Below are 12066 nucleotides of genomic sequence, written 5' to 3' on the forward strand. Positions count from 1 at the left end.
GGGGTTAGTATTTTCACTGGTAAATAGATCCTGTGGTTTCACTTGGCACTTAAAGCGTATGGCTAATAATTCCTACACCAAATTTTCACTCAAAGCCTCATTTTTCTCCATGTAGTAGTGGGGTAAATATGTACTACAAGTAATTTCCCAAGAAAGCTCATTTTACTTCCCATTCAGCAGTTGATACCTGTTGAGCTGAAGTAATTCAAAGGAAGCCAGTTGCCAGATACAGTTCTCAGATTATACAAGACATTTTGAACCTTTACATTTTGAAGTTTCCTCTATTTACTGTTACTATTTTTCCCCCCCCTCTGTTTTAGTGCATAGAAAGTGTTTTAGGCAAAGCAGATTACAATCACAACAAAGTCAACCAGTGGACTGCAGCTATAGTGGAACAGTCGCTGACACACTTGGTAAAACTGGGAAAAACATATAAGTACATTGGTGAGTAGGAATACCTATACATCTACCCGTTTACAGTCACAGTGAGTAATTGCTGAAAAGTTTGTTTCAGTGTAGTGCTGTGCTCAATAGAAAAGTTTAATTGTTAAACTGTAAGCAAAGCAGAGCAAATACTTAAACTCTTCCGTTACAGAGATGTTTAACAGTACTTGTGGTAAAGCTATAGAACACTTACTTGGGCCAAGCATGCTGTCAACAGTTAGCACAGAAGATGCCATGTTACACAGACTTCCCTGACTCTTAAGCAATCCTAGAACAATTATATGAATGTTTTGGCATCAGTTCAGGAAATAGATTGTAATGCTGTAATATGATGGAAAGCACAGCAGTGATATCATAGTAGCAAAGTCCTAGGCTGTAGCAAGTGGGGATAAGCTCTAACACAGCAGCCATGGACACAGAAACAAAAGAAAGAAGCTGCTTACCCCTTGGAAGCCTCAGATGGCAGAGATCTCCAGCAAGGTACCCTCACTTCCACTGCCAACCTTTAAATGAGGTGTGGGAAAGGGTGGATCCTGGCTGCACTCCTTCCAGTCACTTAGGTACATTGCCTGCACCTGAGCTCCCCTGGGTTGGCCCTGCCTTTCCACCAGATGCTCAGTCACTGGTTCAAGCCATGACTTAGCATTTCTGCTACACAGTATACTTTTTTTTTTTAATTAAAAACATTTTATTAGAATTATGCTTTTTATAAGTACAGACTCTTACAAGATTTTCAGTCCTCTAAGCTACTTCATGTCCTGTTATTTCTCTGTGCGTATCTATGGAAGAGAAATGGAGAAAAGTGCATGTTTAAAATGCTATTACATCAATGTTTCACAAAAGAACCAAAGCAAATGTTAGCACCCTGGTCTGTGCTTCAAAGTCTTCAATTCAAACTTAACATTTTTACAATAGTTACAAGTCAGTTTAGAAATTCCCTATTGCTACAGTGTGGTTTCAGAGAGCAGCCAATGCTACCTTTGGGAAGCAGTTCTTGTCCAGTGTAACTTCTGCTCTGTATGGGTGAGGACAGCACTTGAAACCCAGCTCTGTGGTGCACCTGACAAAAGCTGTATCTAAGCAGTTTAAAAGATAGAAAGCACAATCCTATTAGCAAGCATTTTGTTAAAGCCATTGTCTTTACGCGACTAAAGATAATCATGAATCAAATACTGAGTTCTTGAGGAAAATACTGGGAGTGGTGGAATGTCAAAATAGGTGTTGACTTAGTTGTCAGAATGCCTCCTGACAGCCATATGAAAAAATAATGTGAGTTGGAGTTCAGAAAATGTGAACGATTCACCTCTTCAATAATGAAAGCTGTGGTTTTATGACTGTATCTTTCAGTAACCTGTGCAGTGATGCAGAGAAGCGGAGCTGGTCTCCACACAGCAAGCTCGTGCTTCTGGGATACTACAACTGATGGTAGGCTTCCTCCCTCAGATTAAATGTTGTAGCTAAAGAAATGGTACCTGTTGCTCAATTGTAACAGTTCAGTTGAAGTGTTGGAAGAGTGATTATAGAAGCAGTAGGTTCCAGAATTAAACCCTTGTTTACAATCCCAGGAAAAGTGTTTTGTTGACAATCTGTGTCTGCAGTAGGAATGACTGCTTTGGAGGTGCTACAAAGCAAATGTAGAAATGCCTTCTTATTTGAACAAATGTGAAAATAAATTAACCCTCTTGGGTAACCATTGATCAATTGAAGAGGCAATAAAACATTGTTTTCTGTAAAAGTAAGTGCATTGTCCTAAGCATATCTGTCTGTCTGCTGTAAAGAGACAGTGATGCTCTGAAGGAGAACAAAGTTTGGTAAAAATAGGAGCAGTATGACTACAACATGTTTTTCAACCACCTAACTATCAAGTCAGGTGATATATAGGCTTTTCATGTGCTTTCTAACATCTAAGTTGGTTCTAAAGTTCAGGGTATAATAATCCAGCTTTTAAAAAGAGATTCTCAGAGCATTCCCCTCCTGGTATTTAGGTAGTAAACTATGTCTAAATTAGTACAAATGTTTTGAGGAATTTAGTCTAACTAGAGCCAGCATGACAATAATAGTAACTGCTTTAAATCACAGCTGTGTTATTGCTCCTAATTGAACATAGTTTACATTGAGATAAAATGAATGTAATAAAGGGGCTGGAATTGTATTTTTATGTTTCGTAACAAATTGTAATGATCTCTTCTAGGGACCTGCACAGTGAGATGGGAGAACCGAACAATGAACTGCATTGTCAACGTGTTTGCTGTTGCTATTATCCTGTAGCTGACTGGAAGATAAATATAAGCAACACCTCAGCCTATAAAAAAAAGTTACCAAACACATGGTTAAATATTTCAATTAGTTAAATATATATATATATATATATATTTTTTTTTTCTTTAAGAGGTGGTATAGCAGACAGGAGTTCTCTAGGGAGGGCATACAGTCTAAGCCAGTTCTCATAGATTAATTATTTGAAATTGAGCAAAAGAAGAATGAGAGAAAGCGAGTTTTCAGAATTTAAATATTCAGAAGTATGTTAATGAGAAGATGCCACACAGATCAATAGAATTTACATCAAAGCTAATATCAAAGACACTATATTCAAGAGGAACATATCTAATCAAAGAAAAAGGTGAAAGGGCAAGCAAGACCTCTCAGGATTCTCGTGCCTTTGGGAACAAATTATGGATGCAGTTCAGAGTGCACATACTGTAAACAGTATCAAGTGCTTCATGTTTGATTAAATATAGCTGACTTCTTATTGAATGCTGGTGCCTTTGAAATTGTGTGAACTTCACTCTTCAGTCAGGCTTGAACTTCTGCATTGAAATTGGATTCATACAAGCTTTCCTCCTTGAGGCAGAGGATGACTTCACTAGGGCAAAGGTGCAATGTACTTAGGCCTAACAAGAATACTTATTTTTCTTCAGAATGGAGAATATTGTATTTGTTGTCAATTCAAGCGATCAGACATTAGCATTGAATTCACAATTTGCCCTTCCTAAAGCATTCTGAAGGTACTTGCATTCGATTTTATTCCATGACTACATAATCTGTGACACGCACTTTATTGAGTCCTCCTGCAATGCAAGACTAGCCAGGAGTGAGGGCAATAAGAGTTGGCCCTCATTTCCCCAAGTGGGACTGTTGTTCAGAGAGAAGGCACATGCATTTCTAGAGGCTCTTGTTACCTTTGAAACCATTTATCTTAAAGCAACATATATATAGAAGTATTTCCTATATTCTCTAAATCTAGAATTTAATCATAATCCTATTAAAAAGTAGTTATATTTTAAGCACTAAGAATTCCCACCCTATCAAGATTTATGCAAGTTCTTAAATTTGCTCATCTGATGAGTCTTAACTTGAATTATTCCGCATGGAGGAAAAGTATTTGCACAAGTATTTGCTAGATTGGGGCCTACATTATTCTTTATTAATGCACAATGTATGTGATAAAGATGTATCAATACCAAAAATGCCTGAATGATTGCTGCCACTAAGTGGCAGCTACGTTAAGTTGTTTTATCAGATGCTGCTTAAGGATAGAGCTTTTTCTTCATTACTGCATGTCTTTGGAAGAGACCAGTAACTACCTAACAGCTACTGTAAGGCTGTCCTGCAGTTCTAAAAGATGAGTATTAAAGCACTGTTACGCAGTTTTGTTTGGTTTTCTGGTAACTGACTATTAGGGCGTATAGCAAGTGACCTGTACAAAGAGTAAGCTAAAATTTGTGTCATTGCTTAAATTGTGTATTCTTACAGCTGCTGTGAGACTGCATACAAATGGAATGTGTAATTCACAATGCTGTTGAAAAGCTCTTGCTTTGCAAACGAATTGAGTTCTGCTTTTACCTGAGTGCAAGTAAAATTAAGCACTGTAATGTTACCTTTGCCCTAAAGGCAAGTCTAGTGTGAAGATGTATATGTATATTGTACTGACCTTCAGATATATAGCAATTCAACCTTGTATGGGTGAGGACAGCGCTTTCTGAATGCAGTGCTGCCATTTAAGAGCTGACTTGTGAAACTAATGGAAATGCAGAGTTTCACCGATTTTCAGAATTGCACAAAGTGGAAAAGGGAAGTGGAGCAGCAACTGGAAGGGTAGAGTTGGTGTAGTGTGAGATGTAAAAGATGTGGTGCTGTTAGCCGTATTTAATGCACGTTCAGGTGCTGTGGTCAGAAGTATTCCGTACAGCTATTTGTAACTTATTTGGTGTTTCTGCTTTACTTGAAAATAAGATGCATTGAGCAGGACTATCAGTTTAATGAGGCTTGGTGAAAGTTCCACTGCAAAAGAAATCTGGAAAAATGCTGCTTAATTGTAAGACTGCTTCATTTTTCTTTCTACCAAAATCAAAAACTAAAGATTTGCCTTAGTTGTATCTCTGCCTTGTGTGTTTGATCTATGCAAACGGTGATTGAGAGCAGTATTTCTCTTACTTCACTTGTATACAATAGTGAGAATGTGGGAAATTTATTCCAAGTTGTGCCAGCATATTAGAGACAAGACACATCAAAGGCTAATTCCCAGATGTCGACTGTTTCCCATATATTTTGTCAACTCAGTTCTGTTTGTCATGGTGATGCAATAGACAGTTTTCATTGCTCCAGGAAGATTATTACAAAAGTTTGGGAAAAGTATTTGCATTCCATATTTTCCTTAACTACTGTAATCGTGGGAGTAAGTTGTTATTAACAACTTAGGTCTTATAAGTGGGACAAAAGGATGTGCATCAAATGTGCATTAAATTATAGCCTGATATGTGGAGTTATATGATCCTATGTATGACTTCATGACAAATGACACCTGTTACTCCTCTGCTATAAAAAAGCATGTAAGAGTTTTGTTATCAGAATTGTGTGAAAGGGAAGGTGTGATGCCTCTTTTCCCTTTATACTTGCTCAAGGAAACTAGTACAAATCCTTCTATGGTCAATTTATATTCATGCAATCTAAAGCACTATGTAGAAGCTGTTGAATTCCCAGCTTGTAGCTAGCCTGTTTATTTCACAGGCTGACGATTTAAACACACCATAAAAGACAGAACGTTATCACTAGCCTGTATACATTTGTTCTGTAGCTGCTATACAGAGAAAAAAGGGAGGCCTCACTGTGGACTTCCAATACTTGAAGAGAGCATATAAACAGGAGGGGGTATGACTGTTTACGAAGATGGATAGTGATAGGACGGGGGGGAATGGTTTAAAACTAAGGTAAGGGAGGTTTAGGTTAGATATTAGGAGGAAGTTTTTCACACAGAGGGTGGTGACGTACTGGAACAGGTTGCCCAAGGAGGTTGTGGATGCCCCATCCCTGGAGGCATTCAAGGCCAGGCTGGATGTGGCTCTAGGCAGCCTTGTCTGGTGGTTGGTGACCCTGCATGTAGCAGAGAGGTTGAAACTAGATGATCGTTGTGGTCCTTTTCAACCCAGGCCATTCTGTGATTCTGTGATTCTTTGCTTTAGTACAGACTGCAGATCCTTCAGAGAGGAGTGCAGCAAATCCTGTAATGAGCGATTCTTAACTGATTATGGGGATGCACCTTGCTGGTTCTTGTACAGGCTGACCTAGTCAGTTTGCTTACATTTAATTCCAAGGGAGATATTTTTAATCATGCTGTCACTAAGTGCAGAGCAGATCAAATCCCACATCAGAATATCCCGAGCCAATAGGCTCTGCCTGTGTCTCACAGGGCATTCCCAGGCCAAAGGCAGTTCTCCCTAGGTGAGTGAGCTTGGATGCAATATTCTTTGACTGCAACAAACCTAGCTGCAGTGGAAGTGCTCTGCCCTATTGGCCTGTGCCGGGAGAGGGAGCAGTGTGCTTTGCCACGCAGGGGGCGCGGTTTCTCTTTCCCACACAAGGGAGGGAAGGCTGCAGTCTGATGCCACTGAGGGATATTTTGCTGCTCTGATGAGTCTATCACTACTGAATAACTGGAGGTTTTAGCTCGCCTGTTTGTAGAGCCTTTGTCTTTAAAGATGGGAAGCATATGTGTCAGCATGTTTGTTATATTTAAAGTTTTTAAAAGGGAACAAAATGGCACTAGAGGGACAGATACAAGCTTCTGTACAACTCCTCTTTCACAGTCTGAGCAAAAAGTAATGGAAAAAGATAATCAGTGTTGCAGTAACACACTGGTAGCTGGAATCAAGCTGGAATAGGCCTACTGGGCCATACCATAAAACGGACATATGAGGGAAAGACAGGCGAGTTTTGTGGGGACGTTACAATTTTTAAACAGATTCTTTACCTGTAGGTGAAGGTTTATTGCGGTTTGCCTGTATTGGAAGCCAGGGGTCGGCATTGCCAGCCGCCGGCGGGCGGCACTGCAGGGCGGGAGGCGGAGGCTGTGAGGCGGGCGGGGCCTCGCTGCTGCACTGCTCCGGTACTGCGAGGTCATGGAGCCGTAGTTTTGATCGATTTGGGAAAGACTCTCAAGATCAACAAGTCTAACCTCAGGCTAAGCATACTACCCTAACTCTAACAGCCCACAGCTAAATCATGTCCCCAGGCACCACGTCCTTCTACTTGAAAGGCGCTGTCCCTCACTGCTGGCTTGCAGATATTACCCTGGTGCCCTTTCTGCTTTCTGGTGAGGAGCTCAGGAGCCAGTGCTGCAGTCACTGTGAGCTCTGCAAATCGCACATCCCGGCTTCAGCCATTTTTTATGAGGCTCTCTCAGGCCTCACAGAAGTACGCTTTCTGTACATGTGCTTATATATGACACACTTCTAATTCTGGTGTTGGGGGAGCAGAGGGGCAGCGCTGGGCTCTGCTGTGTGTGACAGCGACAGGGCCCGAGGGAATGGCATGGAGCTGTGTCAGGGGAGGGGCAGCTGGGGGTCAGGAAAAGGCTCTGCACCACAGGGCGGTGGGCATGGCCTCCAGTGCTGGAGTTCAGAGAGCATCTGGGCAGTGCTCTCAGACATAGGGTTTGATTTTGGGTGGCCCTGTGTGGAGCCTGGAGCTGGACTCAGTGATCTTTATGGGTCCCTTCCAACTCGGGATATTCTGTGATTCTACAATTAACATACTTCCTCTTGAGAGGAGAAACATCACTGTCATTCATATATTATATCACAACAGTACCTATCTATACTGAACAGATGCTGGGGAATTAAAAATAGACTTGATGTTATATATAACCAGCCTCGCTGAAGCTGGCCGGGGGACTGTGCAACATTGTAAAAATTTGCATGTTTTTTTCTCACTGAGAAGCCAAACCTGAAATGGAGAAAAGTAGAGAAAGCAGAATGAGAGAAAACTGAGACTAAAACTAGAGAAAGAATATAGGTCTCCGGGTGTTTTATTTTTGTTCATATATACATAGGCAGACGTAAATGACAGGCAAACTCCCAATCAGCTGATTTGCAGCTGAATTGGGAACAGTGTCCCACTGGATGTTATTCAGACATAAAACAAAAGCATGGCTGCTATCTGAATGCTGTTCAGTTGGACCGCAAAGCCAATAGGCAGTGAATGTTTGAGTCGAGCAGTTGTCTCGAGATCAAGGCAGAGAGCATGTGGACAGAGCCAGGAAAGCACAGAGGGCTTGCGCATCACAACAGCAGGAAAGGCAAGAGAGTCCAGAGCCTCCGGACCAACTCAGGAGGGTCAAGCAGGCTCGCAGGAGAGTGCTAAATGTGAAATCATTGGTCCAGCTGTCTGAGAAGCTGGCTGCTGGTTTTGACTAGCTGTCCTAAATGCAGCTGGACTGTCTCCAGAAAACTGCTGAAAACAGCTCCTATTTAGGGTAGTTAATGAGCTAGCTGTGTAGAATTTTACAGGGAACTTCTCTTAAGAGTGATCAGACCTTCAAAGGATGCCTGCTGACAGTTTAAGACATGGGAATGGGAGAATGATGTAATGATGTAATGATCTGGTGGAGCAGAGATTTTCTGGCTCTTGCTTTGGAAGGCAGATAGGAGGTAGGCTATGAATAGCCATGAAATCAGTGTAAGCTGGGTGTATTTGTGCTGGTAGAGAAAAAAGGGCTAAGGGAAGAGGGACAAGTGAGTAATGGACTAGAAGTAAGACCTGCAGTAGTGTTTGGGAGAGATGTATGAGGAACAGATTCTCCAGTATGGACAAAAGGGAACAACAGTAATCATGGAGGGAGGTGATATGAGTCCCTCTTTAAGTCTTGGTTTGGTACTGGTTTGCAACTCAATCTGCATGTGAGTTAGGAGGCAGGTAGCATGGGTATCAGGGAGTTTGAGCTGCCTGGCAAGCACAGACCCTGAGCTAACCTGATGATATGGTGTGCTTGGTACCAGGTAAAGGGAAATTAAAATATGGACAAAGATAGGCATGTTGTTGCTGACTGATAAGTCAAAAAGAACAACATCAGAAGGCTGAGGATCTGCATACTTAGAAACTGTAGTGACAGTATTTTGGGAGTCGTACCCAGTTAAAAGTAAGACCAGAGAAGGTTTAAGATGACAATTGGAAGCATCAGTAATAATATATAATACCTTTTTTGGTAAGAGATGGAAGTGAAGGAGGGCTGGTAGTTATATTTGCAAGAGATTGTATTTTTTTAAGATGAAAATATTCTGGAATTGGGTGGAGAAAGAGACAAACAGTGCGAGAGGTTTGCTTTACAGCTTGTGTGTCATTTACAAGATAAGAAGAGGCAGTCCTGTGCAGTCTTACACACTGACACTTCCCTTGTCAAGAGTAAATACCTGATCAGTAGGTAAAGCAGCAAGCTTGAGCCCACAGAATTTGCTGATGGAGCTTTCTTTTGTGGTTACAACGTGCAAAAGCTGTCCCCTTTAGGTGGTGATGGACAGTGTTTTTGTGCATTGGTAGAGGGAGAAGGGAAGACTCAGCACCTTGAAACAAATTAGGTGGCTGTGGGCATAGGCTAATAACATCTGTTACTTTTGAAGAGGAAGTGGCAACCTGAATGGGTTACAGCTTGATCTCTGCAAATGACTTGAAAATAACAGAAGGATTTTCATAATTTTCCTGGGTTTGGGGCTAGTTTCTGTTGCTTAAATAAATATAAGTGTAGCTGATGGATTTTCCTAATAGTAAGCTGCCTGTATTGCCCTCTGAGAAATGCAGTTTTTTTTCAGCCTAATAGCTTGGTGTTGCTGTTTTCCCCATCCAGCTTCACAAGTGAACATTCATATGCACACTGTCATTGTCTGCCTTGATTACCACTGGTCCCAGCCTCCTCCAGGCTCAAGATCCTCTCCCCAGATGTTGCTACAGGGAATGTATCTCCAGTCCATCATTGGTAACCCATATCCTGATAACCATCACCAATATCACTCTGGAGTGGTTTAGAGCATACAGGTTCCTACAGAATCAGTACATAAAGGGCTCAAATATGATATTGTCTTCTTGTATCAGCAAAGAGTTCTGGCTAAGGTCACTAAAATATATTGGCCTTCTTATGAAAAACCCAGACCGATGCTCATATCACTGTGGTTATTGTAGAGCAGAGCTGATGTTCAGAGCTGTTGCTTGGAAAAATGTTCACCACATATTGTAGAGCTGCTGGAAAGCCTCAGGCAGTGTGTGATGTGACTGACATCCCCAGCTGGTAACTTCCTTCATTATGATGGCTTCTAGTTTGGTACCAACTGAACATCGGACAGATTAACTCAAAGAAAGGCATAGGGACATTTGTTAACAACAGTGAGTAACCTTAGGCAAGGTTCCCTGGCTATATTTACAATGTGGGTTTTGCTGCCTGTCTCGGGGTATGAAATAGTAGTGAAAGGACTCACAGCTGCAGCAATAGTGGTGGCAGAAACTGTGGTCTTTAGAGGTTTTCTGTAAATTGAAAGCAAAGCAGTATTGGGTAACTGAGCATTTGTTAGTACTCTATAAATAGTATTTCGTTGCCGCCTTTGTTGCTGCTTTTTACACACCCTTTTTATTATTTATTTTGGTTTGTAGAATTGAGTCTTTGCTGCTGAGTGCACTGATTTGTGCACATGTGAGACAGAAACACTGATGGAAGAGGATCCACATGTTTACTCAGCCATTTGCAGCACTGTACAGTGAGAGTATTTCACAGACTTTTCACAGCTGAGAGGAACTTTCACTATTTTGGAGCGGGAGAAAGCAGCTTATTACCTACAGGACTCTTTATCTGTCTTCTGAAGGAGGTTGCTCTAGAAGGTGTTTTCTTATTGTTTGGCAATCTTTTCTGATTATATCCTTGCTGCTATTTGAGAAAAGTTCAGATCTCAGAGAGCTTATGTGAATTTGCCACCTGAAAACAGACTTGAATCACAGAATCATAGGGGTTGGAAGGGACCTCCAGAGATCATCGAGTCCAACCCCCCTGCCAAAGCAGGTTCCCTACACCAGGTTGCACAGGTAGGCATCCAAGCGAGACGTGAATATCTCCAGAGAAGGAGACTCCACAACCTCCCTGGGCAGCCTGTTCCAGTGCTCCGTCACCCTCACCATGAAGAAATTCTTGCACACATTTGTGCAGAACTTCTTATGCTGTAGTTTCTGGCCATTTCCCCTTGTCCTGTCTCCACACTGCTGAAAACAGTCTGGCCTCGCCACTCTGCCTCCCACACCTTAGATATTTATAGACCTGGATCAGGTCCCCTCTCAGTCTTCTTTTCTCAAGTCTAAACAGAGCCTGTTCAGTCAGCCTTTCTTCACAGGGGAGATGCTCCAGGCCCTTCACCATCTTTGTGGCCCTCCGCTGGACTCTTTCCAAGAGATCCCTGTCTTTTTTGTACTGGAGAGCCCAGAACTGGACACAGTACTCCAGATGAGGCCTTACCAGGGCAGAGTAGAGGGGGAGGATCACCTCCCTCGACCTGCTGGACACGCTCTTCTTAATGCACCCCAGAATGCCATTGGCCTTTTTGGCCACGAGGGCACACTGCTGGCTCATGGCCAACCTGTCGTCCACCAGGACACCCAGGTCCCTCTCCGCAGAGCTCCTCTCCAGCAGCTCATCCCCCAACCTGTACTGGTGCACGCAATTATTCCTCCCCAGATGCAAGACTCTGCACTTGCTTTTGTTAAACCTCATCTGACCCAGTATCAGTTACCATAGATTAAAGGGAAGTATAGAAAAAGGTCAAGAGGGTGATAAAACCACAGCAGCAACCGTCTTCACTAGCTGCTCATGGGAGCTTACTCAGCCCTAGGCTGACCTGCAGAGGTATTTACTTATGCTTTGTCTCTTTGGGACCGTGAGGTAGAAATTTCTTCGGTTTAGAGAAGTGGAAAGGCTGTTAGATGAAACCAGACTTCTGCTCTGCCAAAGTTCTCTCATGTTAACACTGGCATTGGCAAAAACATTTTGGTCTGGTAACTGCAATGAGATGATGATAATTGCCCTGTCCTCGTTATTCTTTATGCCATTTCTGGACCCAGCTGGTACTAAGGAAAATTCTACTATAGTTTTCTCACTGTTCTCATTCACACAAAGAGTGAACAGTGTAAATTCTGGACTTTTTCACAGTCCACTGTAACCCACAGGCATATGAAAAGACAATAATAATGTAAGAAGAACCTACACTTTTATTTTAGAGTTACTTGTCTCCACAATCCACTTGTTCTGAAGGCCATAAAAGACGTGGCCAATGATATTTTCTCATTTTCTAATTTTAACACCTGGGCTGGTTTTGGCTG

At 42.1% G+C, this 12066-nt stretch overlaps 1 protein-coding gene across 1 annotated transcript in view; it reads left to right on the forward strand.

The window, feature by feature from the left end:
* Positions 1–4820, forward strand: part of DYNLT3 (dynein light chain Tctex-type 3) — a 7015-nt gene extending 2195 nt beyond the window's left edge. The window contains 3 exon segments of the mRNA XM_003203010.3: positions 321–444; positions 1792–1869; positions 2636–4820. Coding sequence (XP_003203058.2) covers positions 321–444; positions 1792–1869; positions 2636–2712 — 279 coding nt within the window. The 3' untranslated portion in view covers positions 2713–4820.
* The last annotated feature ends 7246 nt before the right edge of the window (positions 4821–12066 follow it).

Source organism: Meleagris gallopavo, chromosome 1, assembly GCF_000146605.3.
Source record: "Meleagris gallopavo isolate NT-WF06-2002-E0010 breed Aviagen turkey brand Nicholas breeding stock chromosome 1, Turkey_5.1, whole genome shotgun sequence".
NCBI classification, from domain to species: domain Eukaryota; kingdom Metazoa; phylum Chordata; class Aves; order Galliformes; family Phasianidae; genus Meleagris; species Meleagris gallopavo.